The sequence below is a fragment of the Hemicordylus capensis genome, chromosome 5 (assembly GCF_027244095.1).
Source record: "Hemicordylus capensis ecotype Gifberg chromosome 5, rHemCap1.1.pri, whole genome shotgun sequence".
NCBI lineage: Eukaryota > Metazoa > Chordata > Lepidosauria > Squamata > Cordylidae > Hemicordylus > Hemicordylus capensis.
This window is the reverse complement of record NC_069661.1, coordinates 208,769,049-208,794,501: the sequence shown is the minus strand read 5'-3', so window position 1 is coordinate 208,794,501 and position 25,453 is coordinate 208,769,049. Positions and strand designations below refer to the sequence as shown.

At 43.5% G+C, this 25,453-nt stretch overlaps 1 protein-coding gene across 4 annotated transcripts in view; it reads right to left on the bottom strand.

The window, feature by feature from the left end:
- Positions 1 to 11,330, bottom strand: part of NR1H4 (nuclear receptor subfamily 1 group H member 4) — a 66,848-nt gene extending 55,518 nt beyond the window's left edge. Inside the window, exons 1-2 of one of the 4 annotated variants that reach the window (XM_053251354.1) lie at positions 11,062 to 11,330; positions 5,699 to 5,839 (exon numbers count right to left, since the gene is read on the bottom strand). In XM_053251354.1, the coding sequence (XP_053107329.1) occupies positions 5,699 to 5,783 (85 nt within the window). In that variant the 5' untranslated portion in view covers positions 5,784 to 5,839; positions 11,062 to 11,330. The remainder of the gene's footprint in view (positions 1 to 5,698; positions 5,840 to 11,061) is intronic. The other 3 variants (XM_053251353.1, XM_053251352.1, XM_053251351.1) reach the window with 3 other exon arrangements.
- Between the last annotated feature and the right edge of the window lie 14,123 nt (positions 11,331 to 25,453).

Below are 25,453 nucleotides of genomic sequence, written 5' to 3'. Positions count from 1 at the left end.
CAGTTGCCACCAGCTCATCTGGTGGTAACTCGGGACCGGGCTTTCTCTGTGGCTGCCCCAGGGCTTTGGAATATGTTCCCTGATGAAATAAGAGCATCTCCTTCTCTGTTTATTTTCAGGAAAACCCTCAAGACTTTCCTGTTATCTCAAGCTTTTAATTAGAATTTTAATAATTCTAGTAATTTTACATTGTTTTTATTGTGTTTTATGTATTTTAACCTGTGATTTTAATGTTGGCATCTGTACACAGCCTAGAGATTTACATATCAGGCAGTATAAAAATAAGACAGACAGACAGATAGATAGATGGATAGGTAGATAGATAGATAGATAGATAGATAGATAGATAGATAGATATAACAACAACAACAACAACAAAGAGGTCAAAGGGTTGCTCTTAATTGCCGTTAAAAGTGTAATGTTACATCTCAGTCCTAAACATTTGTTGCAGCATATTTGTCTGAAATTAGTTTACTGTGCACTTTAATATATTCAGTCAAAAGAAATGTTAGGACATGCATATTTAATATCTAGAGTTGTTAGGGGTTAAACAACCCCTTTTTCTTGACCATAAGCTTCCTTTTTTGAGCTTTTTTTGGTTGAAAAGCAGCATATGAATATTTTTTGTAATTAATAAAAATCAACAACTTGTCCTTAAAATAACTGGTAGTTTGATCTGGGCATAACAAGGTTGAAGTAGTCCCTGGGAAAAGGAGTGAAGATGGGCCCTTGGGCCCTGTGTCTTTTTTTCTCCGGACCCATTTTTGCTGCAGAAGAACTATATGGACATGCTGAAAAACAAAATGTTCTCAGAATGTCTGTTCTCTCGCTCCTACAAAAATAATATCACACACACACACACACACACACACTTGTGTGCATGCATTCCACTAGCTCAAAAACATTTTTTAAACATACATACCTACTATAATCACTGTCAAAGGCATGTGTCCTCCCTTGTTCAGTTATAACTACACCCCTGAATTTGGTCCTAAGACTAGATCCTTCACCTGTACATGGAACATTCTTATTCTCTCTCACTCTCCCTGTATCACACATAACTTAGATTACAAGGGTAACAGTTTGGGCCCGGGATACCTGAGGGACCATCTGATCTCAAGGGTTGCTGCCCGCTTGACGAGGTCATCTGAGGGGGCTCTGCTCCGGGTGCTGACAATGAGGGCGACTAGGTTGTCATGTGCTCGGGACAGAGCCTTCTCTGTTGCTGCCCCCAGACTCTGGAATGCTCTCCCGGTGGGTATCCGCTCCTCAGTCTCCACCACAGTTTTTAGAAAGCATGTCCAAACATGGCTTTTTACCTAGGCTTTTATATGATTGTCTCCACTCCTGCTTCTTGTATTTTGTACTGTTTTTATGCTTGTGTTTTAATTTTTTAAAATCAGATTTGTCTTTATATTTTTTAGCTCAATGTTTTAATGTGTCTTCTTTATAATATTGTTTTAAAAATTTATTGTGAGCCACCTTGGGATTTTCATAATGAAGGGTGGGGTATAAATTTAGAAAGAAAGAAAGAAAGAAAGAAAGAAAGAAAGAAAGAAAGAAAGAAAGCGATCAGAGGGGCTCCAGCCCTCTCACCTTTTGTGATGCCCCTGCTTAGTTACTTTTTCCAGAAATGAGGTTACGAATTGGCTAAAACCAAACAAGAGCCAGAATATCATAAATGAGACCCAACCTTTTCACCCATTATTCAAGCACTCATTATTCACACCACAAACTACACACACACACACACACACCAAAGTGAAACTATACCAAGTCATCGAGATAAATGGTGGCATAGACAGAAGCACAAGCACGAGCAAACAAACTGACATCTATTATATAAATTCTCATAGACGTGCCTCTGTAGGGATGCGTCCCGGCAACCCAGTGGATTGGCTGGGTGGTGGAGGGAGGCGCCGGATTGGCTGGGCAGTGGTTGGCCACGTAGGGAAGTGTCCGCTTGGGGAGAGAAGGGAAGGAAGGAAAGTGGGCAAGTGGAGAGGAGAACTGAACGGACTGGGGCAGAAGGGAGGGGGAAGCTGAGGGGAGAGAAAGTGGCGGAGCCTGGCTGGGCAGAGACAAATGGCTGTCCGCTTCGGAATTGGAAGATGCTCTCTAGAGCTAGGGCCATGCAGGAAGGAGCCGGCTGAACGCTTGGCCGCCCAACACCAGGGACTGGAGGAAGAAGGTGGCGGCAACAGCCAGCAGGGAAAACACAAGCAGGCTAAAAAGTGGAGGGGGGTGGGAGCACAAATGAGAGTGAGAAAAAGAGAGGGGGGGGGAAACGGAGGAGGGAGTAAGCTGGGGCAGAAGGCTTGGGGGGAGGGGACTGGGGCAGAAGGCTTGGGGGGAGAGCAAACTGGGGCTGAAGGCTGGGGGGGGGAGTAGGGCAGAAGGTGGGGGGAGTGTATTGCCGCACAGATGCTCTGTGCGGGATCAGCTAGTTTAACTATTATTACTGATAGGAGGACCTTGATGGGTGGAGCTGAGGTAGAACAGATAGGAGGAGCTTTGGTTAGGTGGAGCAGAAAAGATGTGTTGGGCGTGGCTGCCACTTTTGGGATGTAGACACTTCTGTCTAGAAATAATATTTAACAACCTCTAGCTTTTCATTGCCCCCAAATGGGTTTTTTTTTGCGGGGGTGGGTGGGGCAAAACTGTCCCTGAAGAAGCAAAGAGGTCTTCTGCTTTGCAGCCATGGAATGTTAGAAGAAAGTTCCAAAGCAAGCTCTCCTCCTGTCAATCAACAAGGTATGGCTAATAAAACTGGGAGTTTGTGGGGAGGTGGAAAAATAAAGAATTGGGATGGAGGGAGTGAGGAAGCAAGAAGAATCATGGACAGTTGTTGTTAATAGTTACACAAGACACAGAATATATACACCAAAGGGGTGAGAAAATGCCAAACACAAAAACACAGAAAGGACATCCTAAAAACAAAAAAGAAAGCTTAATAAAAGGGGGGGGGGGGGGAACAGTGAATGCAACAAAATATACTATGCCAAACAAAGAAAACCTTTCCCCTTCCTGTATACTGGTGAGGAAGGGAGAACAATGCTCTTTTCTGTCCCTTCCTCAGCAATGTACCACATGAGATTTCAGATCTGAGGCAACATTTCTGTCCCAGGTTGCCCTTGACTTATCTCGTGTTTACTACTACAAACCACAAGCAAGTTGGGAAAATATCCTACCTTTACAGGGATTATTTACAAGAAAATTCCAGAACACCAGTGCCTTTCTAACATGGTTCTCTCCTGTTTCTTAAGATCTGAATAACTCACAAGTGAAAACAAAAACTTCCTTCAAGACCAGCCAAGGAAAGAGTAAGCCAGAGGTTATATAGTTTACTGATTAACTCTGTTATGAGAAGTCAGTTTGGAGGGTGCGGGGGGAATTTGAGAATCTCTCTGTCAAATTTGCAGTACAGTTTGTTAGGATCTGGATAATTTTATCTGAGAAGGCACACTCTAGAGTGTGCAATCCTTTTCCTGCAGTTTTTCAGGTTCACACAGCTTTTTAATGAATAAATATATATTTGTTTACACTATGCCACACGGAACAAATCTGTGTCCTGAAATCCACAGTGATAACACTATATAAGGCTTGACAAATTCCAAGCCAGATAAAATGGGACAATTTTCCTTTGCTAGTCTACTGTCAGGTTTGGAGCTTAGTAAATCTATCAGTCCCAGATACTTCAGAAGGAATGTTCAATCTCTATGTATTTATTCATGATCAATCCCTATGTATTGTTATTATTTTGAGCAATTGAAGGTTCAGATTGCCTCTTCTCATTATTTTGGCTAACTGTATCAAATAGATATGATCCAACTAATCCATTTGTCTTGTAACGTCTCTGGTGATGGTTAGTTGTATGTTGTATGAAAAGTATCTCTATATATAATTCACTAAGACATACCCGTGGCTAATTCCATGTGTGGCAGCTCTCTCAGGATTTCATGAGTGAGGGGAGGAGGAGAGGAAGGTAAGTGGTCAACGAAAGGCAGTAGCACCACCGGGCGGTGAGAGAAAGCTCCGCCCACCGAGAGGAAGCGAAGCGCTGGCCAGGTCAGCTACCAGGTGGCAAGAGGAAGCGTTGCCTGGTGAGAGGAAGTGGTGGGGCCACTGGGCAGCGAGAGAAAGCGCTGCCAGGCAAGAGGAAGCGGCCGCTAGGCCGGCGGGCCAGCTGCCAAGATTAAGTTGCAGCCGAGGCTGAAGGGAGGCGGGGAGAACGAACTGGGGCTGAAGTGCAGGGAGGGGGGAAGAATGCCTGAAGGGATGGGGGGAAGACAAGGAAAACTAGGAGCATAGATGTTCTGCGCCAGGTCAGCTAGTTTCCTTTAATTGTTTAAGACTAGGTTAAATTGTTTAAGACTTATTGGTTAGATACCCAGTGGTTTAAGAGTTTATCCCCTTGATCCTCATTCCCAAGTGTAATTAAGTATTAACTATGTGGAACTGCATTTCCCCACATTCAGTCCTCCCTATTACTTTATTTGCAATGTCTGTTTTAAATTGTACGTTGCTTGGGGGCAGAGATCTCTCTATTTTTTGCAAGGTGCCACATAGACTGATGGCTCTGTAGCTATGGTGATGGTGGTGGTGGTAGTGGTGGTATGCATCTGCTCTAACTAGTTGTAAAAGCACCCAACCAGGAACAGGACAGCACCACTGACAATTGCACGCAGCCCATGGTGTGCAGCATTCAGCTTTTAGATATGCCTGGAGTTTCCAGGGCTCAGTTGCCTGCTCTGTTATACAAGAAAAATTGTGTACAGCTCAGCAGAACACTGTGTATTATGCTTTTGTACCCCGGATAAATGATAATCAGACATTACTTCAACTCAAAATCAATAAAGCAGCATCCTACAAATTATTCTCTTGTTTGGAACAGAGCTGCATGAAATGGCCTTTCTCTTCATATCACTATTCATTTATGGTAAGAGTGGCCTCACTGATGCATCTCTAGTTAGCGGGGAGAGAAAAAGCCATGCATTCAGTTTACCTATTTTATCTCAGGATTTTTTATGTTTATATTTAGTTGCAGTTTAATTGTTGCTTGGTATTCTTTTGATCTTGAAGTCTGTCTCTTGCCTGTTTGTTATCTGGGGGGGGGGGGGGGAGATGTTGAATTTTGTGCCAGATGTGGCATGATACCAAACAGTGAGCTAACCTGTCTTATTTTCTTGTTGTTAAATAATTTTGAGAAATAGCTTTTCTCTCTCTCAGCACAGCAAACAAAAAGAACCTGAGAAACAGCATAGAGCACACAGATCATAATTAGAAAAATGTCAGCATTTTTGTCCATCTCATGGATTGAATTATCAAAAGTGATGGGCATCCTAACTAAAGCTGTGCTGGTGCAGCCAAAAAGGGCACACACACACACAGAGTAATAGCGCCCCTTTCCCCAAAGCACAGGGGCTTGGGTGAGGGCGCAATTTTCATTGATCTCTCTTCCTCCTGGAGTTACTTCTGTGAAGCACAAAATTATAGCCCTGAGGGTCATGCTGTTCTCAGGGACATAGCTGTGCATTGCACAGAACACTTCCAGGGGAAGGGGAGATTGGTGAAAATCCCCCCGCTCTGTACAATCCCCTGCACTTCAGAAACAGGGACGTTATCACTCTTTGTGCCTTGTTTGGCTTCACACGCACAGCTTTAGTTAGGATGTCGGCCAGTGTATTTTCTGACTTACCAAACAAATTAGGACCTTCGGAAAGAGAAAATTCATCAGCTGCAGGTAGCTGGGAATGCCCTATTACATTCATCTCCGATGCCATAGAGTCCTTAATATGATAAGAGTTGTTAACAAGTTAAGCCAAATGTCAACAGGGACCTAAAATGACAAAGAAAATGACAAATAAAACAAGTTGGTATGTCTGCCTGCAACAATAGACATTCCATAGGGCTACCCATATTCTCTAAAACCTTCCATGTGGGGCATTCCCATGGATACAGCTGCTTGGAGGAACAAATTGTGTGATTAGTTCCATATTGAAAGGTCCTGCTTCTAGGGGCAATTGAACTTAGCACGATATCCTTTTTTAAAGGTAGCACACTTGTGCTGTCATCTGTCTACATGGTCCCATCTGTTCTTAAGTGGCTACATCTGCAGTGCACTCCGTATGGATAGTGTGGGCAACAATATGGTGGTTGGTCTGCCCTGTGCTTATTAGTATTTATTCAGCAGTGTTTGTTAGGACTGATCATTAAGTTTCATACACAAGGCATAATCAGCCTGACAAATATCCGCTAAGGAGCAATTCAGCATTATACATAACAAGTAATTAAGCAGGATTTATATACTGAGCCCGCATTAGTTGCATTTCTCACAGTGAAAAAGTGGAGTAAATCCAGAAAGAGGGAGGGAGGGAGGGAGGGAGGGAGGGAGGGAGAGAGAGAGAGAGAGAGAGAGAGAGAGAGAGAGAGAGAAAGAAAGAAAGAAAGAAAGAAAGAAAGATGGCATCGACTCTTATCACCAGCAACTTTATTGACCACTAGGGACATTAGGGGTACAGATAGCCAGTAAGAGCATTCCCTCTCTGACTACGCTTTATCTACTCTCCTTTTGTTAAACCTGATAGTCCCAGGTTTCATTATCTCACCTGAGAGACAGATCTCCTCTTCCTCCTTCCTTCCCTGATGCAGCAAGAATCTAGGCATGTAGGCTTTTCCTATCGCTCTGATTATTTCCTAAATAATCTACTTTACTTCAAAATGTAACTCCATGTCTCTAGACAATATTAATTAGCAGTGCTCTCTTTACTTGTGCACTTCCGCTGTGGGAGGGATAGATAAATGACCTCCCCTCCAAATCATTGTAACAGTCAAGAAGTGCTACTTTACTGTATGCTTGCTTTGTGAATTCTATAGACACTAGCTGGGCTGGGCGTAGAGTACCTGCGCCTCCAGCTGGCCAACCCACCCACCGCCACCTTCTTCCTCCGCCAGCCCACACGCTGCCTTTTTCTCCCCCCGCCACCACTTTCTGGCTGGCTGGGCACCGGCTTCTCCCCCCCCACTTTTGGGCTGCCCCCCCCCATTTCTGGCTGGCTGACCCGCCCTCTGCTTTCTGGCTGGCCACAGGCTTCTTCTCTCACCCCCTCTTCTGGCTGGTTGGCTGGCCAGCTTCTTCTCCCTCCCCCCTCCCCTCACCATGTGTTCCCACCACGTGTTCTGGCTGGCCAGCATTTTCTTCACAGGCCCCAGCTGCCATTTTCCTTCCTCCCACCCATCCCGTGGCTATCCGGCAGTTCTCTGAACTCTCACAAGAGCTGCCATGCATGGGATTAGCCATGGGTATGTCTTAGAGAATAAAATATATAGATTATGAAATAGTTTCCAAAGTAATGTCATATTGCGTCCATCCAAGACTAATTTGATCATTCATTTTTCAGAGCATATTATGGCACAGTATTCTAATCTAAAATGTTATATAAGGGATCAAGCAGACTAGTACTATATAATTTGCCTCATTCTCTTGTATGTTGTACAAGAATTATCTTCAAGATGGTCAACATATTCAGAATTTAAGCTCTTCCTTCCTGTTAACCAATGAATAGGTTAACAGAGAAGTAATTAGATGTAAATGAAAACAGCGGCTGACAAGATGAGCAGCCCTATATTATTAGGGAATCATCAGGCCTGCTGCACAACTTGAAAGGCAGCCCCAAATGTGTACTGCCATGGGGATGCTACAGAACAACTTCAAACCACTTTTGGGCAGGGCTGGCCTGCCCACTAAGCCAACTTAATCCCTTTGTAGCACACAAAACTGGCAAGGGTGGCAACAACCTGGGTCACATCAGGCTGACTCAGGCCACCCTCTGCCTCCTCCCTGAGGCCTGTGCCCAAACGTTTGCGGCAGCTGAGGTGGTAAGGAGGGTGGGCAGGCAGGTGATGGGGAGCAGCAGCCCACCCACCCTCCTCTCCACAAGGCAGTGGTGAGGAGGGCAGGTGCACACTCCCCATCGCCTGCCCACCCTCCTGCCCACCATCTCTGCAGCATTTAACTGTGGCCAAGAGGGATGAAGGTGGATGAAGGGGTGGTGTGGGGTGCCCGGGCAAGCTTAACCTGGGGCGCCCCTGAGCCTTGGGCCGGTCCTGCTTCTGGGGAATCACTAGGGCTATTTCCAAGTTGCACAACAATCCCGGTGGGTCCCTGACATCGACATAGGGCTGCACAACATGCCAGCCAAGAATGTTAGTGATCATCTCCGGCAAAATAATGCATACTAGGTCAGCCAACGTTCTATTTGTTTCTTAGAAAAGGAAATGGACATAAAATATCAGTAAATAAATTAATGGTCCAACTGTTATTTACACACAGTTCAGTACAAGATGTTTGAAATGTCCCTGTTTACTGAATTTGGGACTAATTTTACAGCTAATGCTAGAATTTTATTTGAACCACACAAGGCTTTGGTTTGTTTCTACTAAGCAAAAATGTTGTCTGATGTTTATTTTAAAAATTAGAAATCTGGCAGCTGCTTTCAACAATTAACTGTGCTTTGTGAGAACTGAGATCCTTTATGTGCTTTGATTTCCATGAATGAGTCATTTTCAGGGATAATCTTTCCCGCCCATTAACATAACACCAGGCTCCCTAATTAGAATATAGCTGAAGTTATGCATTCACTGATAAAATAAACAATTTATTTAAAAATGTCAGACACATCTACAGAATGTCACATTTACTAGATACCAGTAGTGGCTCTTCCAGCTGGCAAAGCATGTGAAAATGGTCAGATTACACTTTTGAGAAGCTGATTCCACAATGTAGTAATCTCTTAGTATGGTGTATATGTCCCAACACAACTAATCTATCCATGGCCACTCTAAACTCTGTGCCAGTGCAAACATTCTAGGATTTTTCCACTTGGGGTTTGTGGCAGGAGAATATACAGGAGAACCTTGATATTTGTGGATCCTGCACTTGCAGATTTGCATATCCACAGTCAGGTAATGGACACTCAAACTCAGTATACATGTTAAAAATCCAGAGGGGAGGAAGGGTTAAACCCATGTATCCCTGGGTCGAGGGTGGTCGGAAATGACCTCGGAGGTCATTTCCGGCTGCCATTTTGTGGAGAAGAACCATTTTGTGGCACTTTCCCACACTTTCCCTTGTGTTTTTGGTTGTTTGGGGGGCTTTTCCCCCTTAGTAACCTAACCCCCATGATGCCATTGCCGCAATTACTTGGTATTCACGGTTTTGGTATCTACCACACTAGCTGGGAATTGAACCCCTGTGAATATGGAGGTTTTCCTGTATGTCTTCTTCCTGTAGAAGATGCAGGGTCTCCATGACCTTACATCTGAAGCTTTTCCAGACAGTAGGTATGTATGCATGTATGTATGTATTTGCCAAATCTGTACACCGCTCCAAACCTTCATCTCTGGGCAGTTAAAAATAGCATAAAACAAATTAAAACATACACAAAAATCTTAAAACAATGTAGGCAATCTAAAAATTAAAAACAGATTAAAACTTTAAAAAGCTGAAAAAGCTTGGCTGAAGAGGTGGGTTTTCAAGTGCTTTTTTAAAATTGTCAGGGATGGGGAGGATCGTATTTCAGTAGGGAGTGCTTTCCACAGTCTCGGGGCAGCAACCAAGAAGACCCGTCCCCGTGTGGCCACCAGCCGAGCTGGAGGCAACTGGAGATGGACCTCTCCAGACGACCTCAATGGGCGGTGGGGCTCATAATGAAGACATTCTCTTAAATAGGCTTTACCATGGGATTAAAAGGGGCAAGTACTGCAAGTTACAGATAGTTGAAATTTGCCCCAAAATCCTGACACCACCCCCCAAGTGGATTTTTTTTACCCCGGACATAAATCAAGTTAAACTCCAATGCTCAATGAAAAGCCTGAATTGTGTAAGGAATTAGGAATGGCCCTGGGGAAATAGAGGATATGCTGCCAATACATTTTAAGAACATCAACTAGAGAATAGAGCTGCAAAGAGATCGGCAGCCTCTTAGGCTATTGTGTATTCAGTTAAACCATTCCCTTTGTTGAATGTCAACTATGTGCCAACATGCATCTGGAGATCCAGCTGGCAGACCAGTATGATTGCTGCTAGGTTCAAAGCTTGCCCACAAATACACTAGTCCAGAAAGCTGGGAAATAAAATAGTGTAACTAATTTAAACCCAAGTTTTCTCTTTCCAAAGAAGTGAGAAGTTAAAAGGTTTAGTTAAAAGAATTCAGTCAAATGATTGAGTCATACCATCTGTTCCAGTCTTATTCTTACTGGAGTCACTGAAGGTGTTTTTACATTTTTTGTTTTGAGGGGTAAATTACAGTGATTACAGCGTTGCCAATAAACTTGCACTAAGACTTTGGACAAGTGCTTTTGTTTACTTCTGCCTTTTCCCTCCTACCACCGCAGGCACTTGTACAGTACTACTGCCACTAAGCCTAGATTCTGTGCTGGGACATCAAGGTGCTACAGCAATGTTAATAATGGATTATTAATACAAGCGGATCATTTTATTTGTGTTTTTTGCTTTTAAAATGGACACTTTGGCAAAACAACACATTTCACTAGCTGTCATACCTATATAAAACTGATACCCAGCAAGCACCCTTTTTAAAAAATATACCATGTTTTATCAGTAACTGCAACAGGGAATTTAATTGCAACAATCCACTTAGAAGGTTTAAAATTTGTAAACAATTACTTGCCAATGTAATTGTCATGTCAGTAATATTTAACTGTGTGATAAAGCTCAGTGCTGCTGCAGTTGAAATCACAGATTTAACATGGGCTGAAATAACAAAAGTCAGGTTCCGGATAATGGCATGCTAAACCAACCATTGCTTTTTCTTTGCCTTACGTGTCTCCCCCTGAAGTTGTTCTTCTCCTAGAGAGATTACTTATTAGGAGATACCATGTTTTAGAAAGCTTCCGGATCATTGATTTTTATAACTCTTCAGAAAATGTAACATGTAAATTCCATACTAGTCAAAGACCAGAAACATGAATACTCAGAGGAAACGATACACTCCAATACATATTATCCCCCAAAATACCATCCGCTAAATAGAAACTTACGCTTTAGAGTCTTCCTGCAGCCTGGTCGATATACACTGAGTAAATCAGTGGCTCTGAGCTCAGTTCAAAATCCTACTGATATTTCAAACAGGAACATTTTTGTTTTGCTTTTCTCACTTTTGCAGAAGCCTTCAGTGATAACATGCTGACTTTAAGCTTAGTCTCATCTCTTCATTGGCTCAGGGCTGGAGTGGACAAAGATTACTCATTAACTGTTCTTTCTTTGCTGAACTATCTAAACAGACTTGAAGTATTGGAACTTTATGAGAGCTAGACAGAGCACAACTCCTGGACAAGAGATGCTTCTTACTGTGATTCACTGAAGGTTCTTGTGGGACAGCAATGGAAAGGCATGTCATCTGGGACCAAACTCTTGCTTTCCCCAAATCAAACATTTGCTGGCATTGCCCTGGGTATTCTTGCTTATAAGCCTTCCTAAGTTCTTAGAGAGCTATGTAGCAAAGGCCCATGGAATGGGCCTGATGACCGCAGTAACTTCTCTCCACCAAGCTGGTCGAAAGGGGTGTGCACTAACCTCCCAATGTTAAACCGATTCATAGCGAACTGGGCTGGTTCGGTGGCTTAATCACAAACTGAACCGGGGCTGGTTCAGTCTGCGATTGAATTGAATCAAGCCCAGTTCGAGTGGACTGGTTTGAAAACGAAGGACGGTGGGGGAGTGGCGAGAAAGGTGCTTTAGTCTAAGGTGCTTACCAGCCCAGCCTGATGTGGCTGCTGGTGCTGCCACTTGCTGTCCCCCCTGGTGCAACCCAAGTGCTGGATCCCTCTTTAAGCAGCCACCCGCATGGAGCCACCCGCATGGCTCCAGCATGGTTTTGGCCTCTGTGCATGTCCATAGGCTGGAACTGTGCTGCTGCTGAATAGGTGGCCTCCTTAAAGAGGGATCTGGTGCTTAGGCTGCACTGGGGAGCAGCGGCACTAGCTGCTGCACTGGGCTGCACAGGTAAGCACCTTAGACTACCTTTCTCACCATTCCCCCACCACCCTTCAGTGGACTCCCACACCCCTTTACTTGTAAAGGGGAATCCTCACCGGATTTCCCTTTACAAGTATTGCCAATGGAACCTTCGAACCGGTTCAGTCAAATGGACCTGACTGGCTAGTTAGTTCAACCAAACCAGTTCGGCATCACATGATTCCGTTTGAATTTGATTCTAATTTGAACCGAATTGTGATTTTGGGTTCTTGCACACCCCTGCTGACTGAAGGCTTACGTCCAGTAGCCAACATCAGGTCCTCCTTGACTCAATGTAGTTTTTACACAGGAATTCCTCCTTTTTATTTAAACCAAGTACCTGGAATTCCAGGCATCAAAAGGCGCAAAAAGGTGCTGCCTTTGAAACTAAACAAAATCCGCTATTTAACAACAAAACTGCAATTAATGCATTTACCTGAATAGAAGACAACTCTGAATTTAAGACAACCCTCTTTAAAAATAGAGGTTAAATACAGGTTATACCTGTATTTACCTGAAAGGGAAAAGACTATGAATTTCTAGCATCAAATAACTTGGGGAAAACCTAGTCTTGGATTCAGGTAAATACGGTATGCTCTTAAACCCTAGCCTTCTGAAAATATAATTTGCCATCATGATATTTCTAAAAACTAAGATGGTTATGAAACCATCACAACTAAGAATAATAATAGTCAGTGTTTAGTGGTCTAGCAGAGACCCCCTGGCACCTCCCAAAAAGTGAGGTGTAAAAGACATATCAGAACCTGAAGTAAGTGGGGCTATGCTAACTGATGCTTTCCATTAAGGGCATTTTATTTCTTAGAGAGTCCAAATTGGCTCAAAGTATGTTTAATTTATCCAATTTAACTATTTAAAATAAAAAACTGAGGCATTTTAATACATGTTTGCATTAGATAATGCATTTTAAGTAATTTAGGACACTTTTTCTTTTAGATATGGCCAAATTATAGAGGTAGTAGTGATTCCATTAGTGAGTGAGTGATGTATTCTCTCTATAGACTTTCTGATATTTACTATACAATTAAAAGCCCAGCACACTAAATCCATTAAATAAATGGAAGTTTTAGAGGAGGGAGTTGCTTATATAGTCTCTTCTTCTTAGCTTGTTATATTCTTTAGACTTTACCTAGAAAAAGCACAGATAAGCTCATACAACAACCAATTAATTATGCACATTGATCCTTTTCATTCATTCTATGACGCAGAAACATATAATAACTTAAAATGTGTTAACATCAACATCCCTGTTAAGAGGCTCCTGCAAGACCAGATTTCCCCACGTTTTCAGAACAATCAGCATACAGACTGGGATATTAAGCTGGGATATTTAAAGACACATTATTTTTTTCTATTTTTGCCCTGATTGCATTGGGAGTAGGGAGCTTTTTTGCCCTCTTTTGCTAAGTGAAGCTATTTCTCCCATTCCAATAGCAATCTGAGTGGTGAGACTGATTAAGGTAAAGTGTGCCGTCAAGCTGAGTTCGACTCCAGGCGCTCACAGAGCCCTGAGGTTGCCTTTGGTAGACAGGAGGGGTTTGCCATTGCCTCCTCCCATGCGGTATGAGATGATGCTTTTCAGCATCTTCCTATATCGCTGCTGCCCGATATAGTACCAGCAGGGATTCGAAACGGCAACCTTCTGCTTGTTAGTCAAGCATTCCCTGCTGCGCCACTGACGAAACTGATTAAACCAGATGACAAATAGCTTTTGGTCTAGTCAATTTCACTCCTAAGGGAAATGTTTAAAACAATAAATTCTTAAATCAGGGTGTGTGTGTGTGTCTGTCTGTCTGTCTGTCTGTCTTAGATAAGTAGCCTATAATGTAGGATATGCCCATTCATCCATATACCATTTATCAATAAGATAGATTGGGTCCAGCGTACTTAAGAGAGCACCTTCTTTGTCATGAATCCAGCCACCTATTAAGATAATCTGGGGAGGTCTGGTTACAGTTGCCGCCAGCTCTTTTGGTCGCGACTTGGGATTGGGCCTTCTCTGTGGCTGCCCCGGGGCTTTGGAATATGCTCCCTGTCAAAAGAAGAGCATCTCCATCTCTGACTGCTTTTAAGAAGGCCCTCAAGACACACCTGTTTTCTCAGGCTTTTAACTGAAATTAATTTTAAACTAATTATTTTTATCCCATGAAATGGTTTTAACTGTTTTCATTCTGTGAAATTATTGTAATTGTTTTTACTCTGTTTTATATTTCTTGTGTTTTAAATTCTATACACTGCCTAGAGATACACATATCAGGCGGTATATAAATACCATAAATAAATAATAAATAATTACTGACAGACTGACTGAGGTTATGTTTTGAAACAATTTCTAAACTTATATAGTAGTGCATGTGTAGGGAGAGAGGCACAAACATAGAGAGGCTCAAACATCTATGTCAGTGATAGCCATAGCAAAGCATGCACTGAATGAAAGTCACACTTCAAGAAGCTACATTTTGGTTTTGCACGGTACAGTATGAGGACCACACTAGATGAGATGTCAGAGATTTGTGATTGAATCTCATGTTTCTTACTTTGTTGACAAATAGCTGGGGAATGCAGTCTGGACTGGAACCATGCAATGGGAGGGAGAAGGGGTGAATATGATAGGGTTGCCACCATTTTTTTGCCAGAATGAAGGACACAAGTTTTGGGAGGCTGGCTGTGGGGCTGGAGGCGGGGCTGGGAATTGTAGGCAATGGTAATCAAGAGCCTAAGTATCAGTGACATATTTGTTATTGAATTATTGCTTCTTCTGGTACTGCACACAAGCAGACACACACTGTTAGAGGGGGAAAACGTGACTCAGATACTATGGCTATTTGAGCAAGCTTCTCTTACCTGCAAGGATCGCTGTTTGGCTTGGGGGAGGAGGAGGAAGGGGAGGGAATCGGCTCCTCGCCTTTCCCCCTGTGTTTCCAGTTGCTCCTTCTTGGATGTAAGGAGAGCCACACATGAGGCCTCTTTTGAGCAACTGGCTCAAAGTGAAACTATACAGGCCCCAGAAGAGGGAAGGACCCAGGGTCCGGGACTGGGGCTCCTCCTCCAAGGGACTGCGCACCTGGATGGAGGGAGGCAGTGCAGGAGGTGGTGGCACTTCTGGCTGGCCAGGCAGAAACTGCTCCTGCTGGGGCTTCTCCTCCAGCTCTGAGAGACTCACTGCAAACCTGGAAGGAGACGGAGCAGGAGGTGGCAGTGGCGCTGCTGCTGGTCGTGCATGCCACACCTGGGGAGGAGGATGGAGAGGACAGGAGCTGGAGGTGGCGGCAGCACTGCTGCTGGCCATGCATGCCACTGCCTACCACCAAAATGTGGGGGAAATGTGGTCCTGAATGGGACATACAGTTCCATCCCTCATAGATCTGGACAGTTGGCAAGCCTAGAATACGAATACGACAAATATTTATATTCCGCTTTTCAACAAAAGTTCTCACAGCAGTTTACACAGATATAAATAAATTTTAAAAATGGCTCCCTGTCCCCCAAGGGCTCACAATCTAAAAAAGAAACATAAGATAGACACCAGCAACTGCCACTGGAGGGATGCTGTGCTGGGCATGGATAGGGCTAGTTGCTCTCACCCTGCTAAATAAAGAGAATCACCACTTTTAAAAGGTGCCTCTTTGCTCTGTTAGTAGGGGGGATCCTTAATCCTTTTCTCCCACTCCATTTGCCTTCTGAAGCAAATGATGAAAGATGAAAGTTGAAGATAAAAGTTCCCCCCTTTTATTTACCTCATTAGGGAAAACATGGGTGCACAAAAGTGTGTGTGTGTGGGGGGGGAAAGGATGTGGCCTCCCCTACCACCACAGTCCCAACTGAGATCAGAGCCTCCTTACACAGCTGCTGTTTTCATTAAACATAGATGGGGGGGGGATGGTCTCTATTGTCTTATCTAGGCTGCCACTGAAGTGTTACAAAAAAACTCTGCAATCAGAGTACAACCAGCAAGCATGGTGATATGCTTTTTACCATCTATGACTGGAATGCCAGCTGGTACAGCAGCTGCGACCCCACTTGGAGAAGTTAGACCTGACCGCAGTCACTTATGCTTTAGTAACATACAGATTGGACTACTGCAATGAGCTCTATGTGGGGCTGCCCTTGAAGATGATTTGGAAGTTTCAGCTGTTGAAGAATGCTGCCACAAGGATGCTCATGGTTGCAAGTATCACACCCACGAGTATCACACCCAACCTTCAGCAGCTTCATTGGTTACCGGTCCGTTGCCGAGCGAGATTCAAGGTGCTGGTCTTGACCTTTAAAGTTCTACATGGCTTGGGGCTGGGGTATCTGTCGGACCGCATTCGCCCATATGAACCTGCCAGTCCCAGGGCGCTCCGCTTATCATCTCAGGCCATGCTCATGGCCCCACGACTGACAGAGATCCAGTTGGTGGGGACTAGAGACAGGGCCTTTTCAGTTGTGGCCCCTCGGCTCTGGAACGCCCTCCCTGTAAAGCTTCACCATGCTGCCTCCCTCAGCGTTTTTTAAAAATAACTAAAAATACATCTTTTAAAAGAGGCTTTAATGTTTCACCTGTTGCTTATATCTGGTAGGTTATTTAGTTTTTACCATTCTTAGTTTTTAGTTTTTTAAAATAACTTTTAATTTGAAATTTTAAAATATGTAATTCTGATTGTGGTTTTAGCTTGTATTTTAACTTGTTTTGCTTAATCTGGTTAATTTTAGTAGTCTGATTTTACATTGTAAGTATCTTATAAATGTTGTTAGCCACCCAGAGCAGTAGTGTACTGGAGGGGCGGGGTATAAATGCAAAATTCAATGTGGTATCTTGTGGGTAATGCCAGCTCTACAATACCACATCATACTATCTGAGAAGCCCTCATCTTTACACAGCTTCAGATGTACTCATAGATATTAATATGGACACTTTGGTTTGGGACAATTATCAGTTTTCTCTTCCTCAAGCTTTTCTGCCCCGATTTATTAATTCACGGACCAATGAACAAAAATTATTAGCTGCATAATTGTTTAGATCTCTGCAATTCTGAAGACTGCAACTGTTCGGATATCTGCAATTTCTGAAGATTGGGCACAAATGAAAATATCACTTAATAACATTCTAATGAAGAAATGAATTTTTAAAATGATAGACAAATTATTGCTACCTAACAATAAATGTTATCAAATATAGACTGTAAAGTAGTCTTAACAGATAAGGCTGCTATCTCAGAAAATTTTCTGATTGTTTATACAAACAGGCATTCAGTTGACTTGATTTTTAAACAAGTTTGACACACAGTGGCCACAATCTAACAAACTGAGAGTACATGAACTTGAAGTACATCATGGGCTATGGAACTGCAATGGCTTGTAGTGTCCTAGGCTTATGTGGTTAATGAATTCAGGAATTTGAATATTTTCCCTTCCCACTATGTACCAGTTTAAACAACGTTTAGTATGACACATCTTCTACCATCCCTACTATTTAGGGTTTCTCCACCCCTCCAAAAATGTCATGCAAAAAACAATACTTTCCAAAGAAATTATTCTTTGGTGCTGAGCTACTAATATCAAAACATCAGTAACTGATATCTAGTTTCTCCAGTGTCCTCTTTGCAGCTCACATCCACTGTTTATGTTGCATAGCTTACAAGTGAATATGTTATATTAAATATTTGGAGATTTGGGATCAGGTTTCTGTGGATGTGGGCAAACATGAAGTGCAGTAATGTGTACAGAGATAATAATATACATGTGTAAAGAATATGCAAATATCAGCATAATACCTACTACCTTTACCTGAATCCAAGACTAGTTTTCCCCCAAGTTCTTTGATGTTAGAAATTGGGAGGGTTGTCTTAAATTCTGAGTGTTCCTTTTGGGTAAACAAATCCTTCCTTTTGGGTTAATAAATCAAATTATTATTAATAATAATAATAAATACCGGTGTAACCTGTATTTAATCTTTGGTTTTTAAGGGTGCCGTCTTAAATTCAGGGTAGTTTTATTTGTGTAAATATGGGTAAGATAGTAGCTAATTCTTATGCCCTATATAGTGCATTTATATGATGGGTAATAATCATAATAATCAGTATTATAGATGGTGACATATTGGGACAGATATACAAATCAATATATACATCCAAACTACATTTCTCATGGACTCAGCAGTATTTTACTCATTTCATCTGGCGATGCTTCCTTTTGCCTGTGCTAAACCTCCTGTCAGTCAGTTTCATGGAATGATAGTTGGCTATAGGGTTTTTAGAGTTGAGGAAGAAAACCTTCTCTCCACTTTCTCCACATCATGCATGATCTTACGGTATATATCTCGGTCATACCTCCCCTTAGTTGCCCATTTTCTAAACTTAAAAGCCCCAAACATTGTAACCTTTCCATATAAAAAGATGCCCCAGCCTTCTTCTTGGTTGCCCTCTTCTGCACCTTTCCTAGATTCAAAATATCCTTTTTTAATGCTGTGACCAGAACTGTACACAGTATTCCCAATATGGACACACCATAGATTTGTAAAAGGGGAATACTGGCAGTGGAGTTTTTAAAAATCCTTTTCTGAACTATCCTGAGCATAGCTAGGATAGTCCTCAGACCACAAAAGTCAGGAGTCAGAAGTCAGGATTAAAGGGCAGTGCAGGGGTCAGGATCAAGAGGCAGGGCCAGAAATTAGTACCAAAAAGTAAGGACTGAAACCAGAACCAATGAGTCAAGACATGATTGAAAAACAAGTCAGGAGTCAGGACTGAAAGCAGGAGCTGGAATCCAGGGCTCATGTCAGGAGTCAGGACTGAGAAGCAAGCCAGGAATCAGGACTGAAGCTAGAAGGAATCACAGGCAGGAATGCATCGGAGCCATGAAGATCACATGAGGCAGCCACTCACAGAAGCTAAAGCTCTCAGCTTCAGCTCAGGCAGTTCCTGACATTTGGCCATCTCACTGCTTATCCTTAACCCTGGATCATTTATGAACCAGTTAAAAAGCACCAGTCCTAACAAGCACCACTTCTTACTTTCCTCCACTGTGAACATTGTCCATTCATTCATACTCTGCTTCATGTTCTTTAACCAGTTACCAATCTATAAAAGGATGGGACCTGTCCTCTTATTCCATTGTTAAGCTTACTCAAAAGCTTTTGGTAAGAGATTTTGACAAAAATTCTTTCAAAGTCCATTTATACAACGTCAAACTGAATCACCTCTATCCACATGCCTGTAGATATGGGTATGCATGGAGCCGATTACGGCAGTTCGGTTCAAGTTCAAGTTGAACTTGAACCGGACAGCTGGACCACAAGCCAGTTCGAATCAAACCCTTCCCCGCTTTGGTCTGAGGGCTGAACTGGGCCAAACTGGTTTAAACCAGTTTGATTTGGCTCAAGGGGGCATGCTTGTAAAGGGAAATCTAGTGAGGATTCCCCTTTACAAGCAAAGGGGGGAACCCTGCCTACCCTAACCTGACAGCATGCCAGTCCGAGGCAGTGGTGCAGCTCCTCCAAACTCTCCGGACTGGGCCTGGTGCTCCAGCACGGCCTGGTGCAGAGAGGAGGCCTCTCCTTAAGAGAGGAGAGCTGGTCCTGTAGTAGCAAGCATGACTCCTCCCCTTAGCTAAGCAGGGTCTGCCCTGGTTGCATATGAATGGGACACTGGTTGTGTAAGCACTGTAAGATATTTCCCTGAGGGGATGGAGCCACTCTGGGAAGAGCAGAAGGCTCCAAGTTCCCTCCCTGGCATCTCCAAGATAGGGTTGAGAGAGATTCCTGCCTGCAACCATGGAGAAGCCACTGCCAGTCTGTGTAGACAATACTGAGCTAGATGGACCTATGGTCTGACTGAGTATATGGCAGCTTCCTATGTTCCAGCCTCCACACATGCATGGAGGCAACTTGTTTGATCTCTGAGTGTGTGTGGAGGTCATCTGCATGTTTCCAGTGATGCCTATGTGCATGCGCAGAGGCCAGAACCAGGCCACACTGGACTGCTAGTCCCAGTATGGAGAGTTAGGAGGAGCCACACTGCCACCACGCTACCACCTTTGACTACAAGTTTAGGATTTTTTTAAAGGAAGGCAGAGTTTTCCTCTAATATACTAATGATATTAGAGCCAACAAAGTTTAATATCACCCCCAACCCCGACAGCTCCAAAAAAATCACCTCAGCAGTCATACACTTTGGATGAACTAGTTATTGCATCTAGTTATTGTTTGTTTTCTAAAGGCTGGTTTACTTGGAAATCCAAGAGGCTATTCTCACAATCAGCTGGAATCGGGCTAAGGGAGCCTAGCCTGATTTTGGCTGATTGTGTGCTGCAATGGGAGCCGTGCAGCTCCCGGCAGCAATCATCCCAAAGTACCCCTTTCCTTAGCTGAGATTAATGGAGCGAGTGCTCTGTTAACCTCATCTTTTTGATTGTGTACTGCTGTGCCGTCAGGGGCGTAGCTATAATTGAACGAAAGGGTTCAAAGAACACGGGCCCCCAGCTCTTGGGGGCCCTCCAGCATCATCCCACCCTATTTTCTTCATTATCTACCTCAATCTGGGGGGGCCGCCAGAGAGAGGGATGAACACGGGCCCCCTCTCCCCTAGCTACGCCCCGTGTGCATGGCTCTGTGCCGTGGCAACCCACAGGGAGACCCTCGGCCAGGAGGCTGCAAGAAGCCTTCCGGGCTCAGGGGTCTCTCCAGCATGCCCCGCACGCTCGCGCAGGGCATCCTGGAACTTCTGGGGGCCGCACAGCTCCCCTATTCCGGCAGTCGTGCGGGCGGCCAATCCGACCACCCAGGGCTCCGCGGGCAGTCATCTGTGGGGAGAGTGGGCTAAGCTCGCTCTCCCCACAGACCTCATTTCGGCAAGTCTCACTATTTGTGAGACTCTCCTCAAAGTCTTAAGTTTAGAAGGGAACTACATTTTTATGTAGGGTGAGTAATGACCTGGTTTTCTTGCTCTGTTGCTAAACTTGCACAGATGCTTAACTCACCTGGCTACTTCATATTATCCTTGATTCTTTGTTTCTGGGACTGGAATGCTTCATCACTGGAGCTCTCTTGCAAATTATCTCTTAATTTATCTCTCTAGTGAGCTCCCCTCAATTTCCTCTTATGCCCATTTGTGCCCAATTGGCTACAGGGCTATACCACATTATAATGATTGCTAATGATTGTTCCCATAGTGCTTTCCCCTTATTGGTTCTTTTTGTTCATTCATTCTGTTCCAGATTTGGAACTAGTCAGGATCTCTGTACATTTCTGAACTTCCCAATACTATAAATATGACCAAAACTACATGCAATCAAAATTATAATCATTTTATACAAAGAACTATGGGGGTTACTTAATTATTACAGCAGTAGTCTTGGACTATTAATTGAAATGCAGAGGAATTTCAGTCAGAGCATCTCTGATTAGTGGCTAGGCTGACATGGAACAGATCCATTTATGCTTTTTTAAAGTAGATGTAATATAAAATCTCTTTTTAAGGCTGTACTCTATAAAACTATTTTATCAGTTTAACTATTAACAAAATGTTGCTTCATCTTTTCAGTACTCAGGCCTTTAAAGTCAACAGATAATGATGTGAAATAAATAAAACCTTTGTCTCCACTGCTGCATAAGATTTTACGTAACTCTCCTAAAAATGAGAAACCTTTGAACAGCTTGCCAGTAATATGCACTGTATTGCAAATAAGCTAATCAAGTCTGGTTTGGAAGGCTATCACTGATTCCAGGAATTAACCAGCTATTTATACCTCCTGTATAAGGTACTTGCTTCATTTTATATCATTCCATGCTTCTTTGTTCTACTACAACAAGGCTTTCCACTTCTTTCCTGTTTTGATAGAGGTGTGCTGCTGTCTTTGTTTCTTCTCATATCATTCTGATGCATTTCACTTTTCTTCCTATTCTACGGTGCCATGCCGGGGCGTAGCTTGGGGAGGGGCGGGGCTGTGTTTGCCCTTCTCCCCAGAGGCCCCTCAGAGTTTGGGAGGGGCCTGAATAAAAGAATATAAATAGTGATTAAAATAGGGAGAGATGGACCTGGGGGCCCCTCAAGAGCTGTGGGCCTGGGTTCTTTGAACCCATTCGCTCAATTATAGCTACACCTCTGGTGCCATGTTGTCTTTGCTTTCCTATTGCCAAGTTATTCCTACCCAATGTCTATGCTGTGTTATTTGCTCCTTTCCTTTGTGGGTTTCTTCATGTGTACCTCTTTACAATTGTTAAGAGTATTTATTTATTTATTACATTTATAAACCGCCCCATCCAGAGGCTCTGGGCGGTGTACAATAACTTTTAAAAACACATAAAACCCACAATTAAAACAATGCTAAAACAATATAAAAACAATTCAAAAATGATTAAAACAATTTAAAACCAATTAAAATACTTTTAAAAACAAAAAAAGTATGTATGGAACCCTTCAGTGTATGGAACTCACTGCCATGATGTGGTGCTGACTATGAGCCTCTTCTCATGATCAGCGAGAAGGGCTCCAAAGTGGGCCGTGGGGAAGGCAGGTTATTCTTACTTTCCCCACCACTGGTAATCCCACTGGTGTTGCTGGGTGCTCTCCCAGTGCGCCCAGATGATTCCCCAGCTGAGATGTGTCATCCTGGCATCCAGAAATACCATGATGCACCGTGCAAGTATGCAGTGCATCATAGGGATCCCTCCTCCCCAAGCTCCCTGCAGTCTGGCAGCCGCGGCTCACTTCCTTAGCCTCATTTTGATGGGTGGCTACTTAGGCAGGTTTGCTGCAGTGTTGCTGCCAGGATCAACCTGATCCCAGTGGTTCACACGGGTGTGCAAAACTGGGCTGGGCTCCCTTAGCCCAGTTCTACATGTACGTGTGAATAGCCTCTATGTTTAGACGGGGTTTTTTTTATTTTTAAAAAACAGTGTACACTAGTACCAGCCATGAAAGCCACCTAATGGCGCAGCGGGAAAATGACTTGATTATCAAGCCAGAGGCTGCTGGTTCGAATCCCTGCTGGTATGTTCTACAGACTATGGGAAACACCTATATTGGGCAGCAGCGATATAGGAAGGTACTGCAAGGCATCATCTCATACTGCACAGGAGATGGCAATGGTAAACCCCTCCTGTATTCTACCAAAGACAACCACAGGGTTCTGTGGTCGCCAGGAGTTGGCACTGACTCAACGACACACTTTACCTTACTAGCCATGAAAGTAGCTATTGAAGACTGCCACTTTCATGACCTGCTTATAAGCTTACAGGGATGTATCTGTGGCAGATAAGTTACTTATTCTCTATTAGTAATTGCAAGGAACTTTAACTGAGAAACAAGAGTTTGATATTTATTACTAACTAAAACATATGCTAAGAGAACAATAACCAGACTAACAGTCTCTAATGCAGAGAGAGAAAGAACCTCTGAGTTTGCATACAAGTCAGCGTGAGGAGCAGACAAGCAAACTGTGACTCCACCCACAAGCCAGTACACAGAGACATTCAAACATAGACAAACATGCCCCACACAAGGAACTGAGACAATGTCCATGGCAAAATCCCAACATTCCCCTCCTCCAGGGGCGTATCTAGGGGTAGGGCAGGCAGGGCACATGCCCTGGGTGCCACTTGAAGGGGGGCGCCATTTTGTAAAATTACGTTTTTTTAAAAAATGGCTGCCAAAAATAAAATGGCCACCGTGCATGCTCAAATGGCCTCTGTGAGGCCCTAGGTCATGCCAGGCCTTGCAGAGGCCATTTGGGCATGCACGGTGGCCATTTTGTTTTCAGTGGCCATTTTTTAAAAAAAGATTTTTTAAAATGGCCACTGCACATGCTCAAATGGTCCCTGCAAGGCCCTAGAGGCCAGTGGGGGGGAGGAGGAACCTTTGCAAACCCGCCAGCCTTTAGGAAGCCCCCTGAAGGGGCTACAGGTAAAAATAATAATAATATATAATATAAGTCACTGTACACATATTCAGATTGGCACTATGTACAGAGAATCAGGGCTTGTGAATACTGAGCTGAAGCTTATGAGCTAGGATTGTATTCATTTGCTCTTACTTTGCCTCTTGTGATAAGTGAGTTAAATGTGATGTCTTGCTAATATGGCTATTAATGGTGAATTTGTCTTTGAATCAGTGTGAAATTCTTAATATTAAGGCCCACTGGGAGTTTCTTGCTCTCTTTCTCTCATTTTAACTGTCTTTCTGAAAGACTAGAATATATTCCAAGCAGTGACACAGTTTACTCTGCATATCCTTTAACTATTTACAGAGTATCTGGGAAAAGTCAAATTCTCCATTTATTTTTAAAACTTATGTAATGGTGATGCTACAATACATAGTAGAGAATTAGACAGGCACTTCTGTTTCATTTTCCAAGTATACCTCCACATAGTATTTGGGTATTTCATGAGCCCCAGCATACTGAAATTTGTAGTTTTCCAGCATTTTTTGGTCTGGCTAAGTCCACTGCTAAAATAGTTTTTGAAATATTAAAAGATTAATGAGCCTGACTTGTATTTTTCAGCTGATATTATGGTAAAGTTATCTCAAAGATGGGTGTCAGATGCTTGGACAGGGGGCGCAATTTCAGTGTTTGCCCTAGGTGCTATTTTCCCTAGATACGCCTCTGCCCTTCTCAGTGTCCCGTTCTTGAATTCTGAGTCCCACCTTTGGTTTTATGGTGTGATGCAATCTTTTCTTTTCCTTATTGCAACAATTTATCTGTTTCTGAATCTGCCATGCCTTCAATTTTGTGCCAATCTGTAGTCTCTACCTTGTTTTTTTAGGGGTGTGCATGAACTGGTCCACAATGAACCAGTCTGCAATGAACTGGACTGGCTTAACGGTTCAGTCATAAACCAAACTGGTTTGTCCATGATCAAACCAGACCAAACCTGTTGCATTCGACCTGGTCTGATGGTCCGAGGGGCTATGCTTGTAAAGGGAAGTCCGAGGGGAATCCAGTGAGGATTCTCCTTTACAAGCAAAGGGGAATCCTGCCTTTAAACGACTTCTAAGGGCAGCCAACGGGGCTGTAATAGGGCGTCTTTAAAAGTAGGTGCTTACTGATTTGGCACCGGCAGCTCCTGGAAACCCCAGCAGTTCCCACCAATAGCCTGCCCATGCTGCAGTGGTGCAGTTCCAGTCTCCATGGATGTGCGGCCTCCTCCATGGATGTGTAGAGGTGACGCAAATGGCTGCGCAACTATGGAGTCTGACACCGTGCTGCTGCCACACGGGCAGGCTACTGGTGGGGAGCACCAGTGCTGCCAGGAGCCACCAGCGTTGGATCAGTATGCACCTACTTTTAAAGGTGCCCTCTCGCCACTCCCACCCGGCCGCCTTTAGAAGCTTTTTAAATGCAGGATTCTTTACAAACATAACCCCTGGGGCCATCAGACCAATATGAGCCAGTTCGATTGAATGGACTGGTCGGCTGATT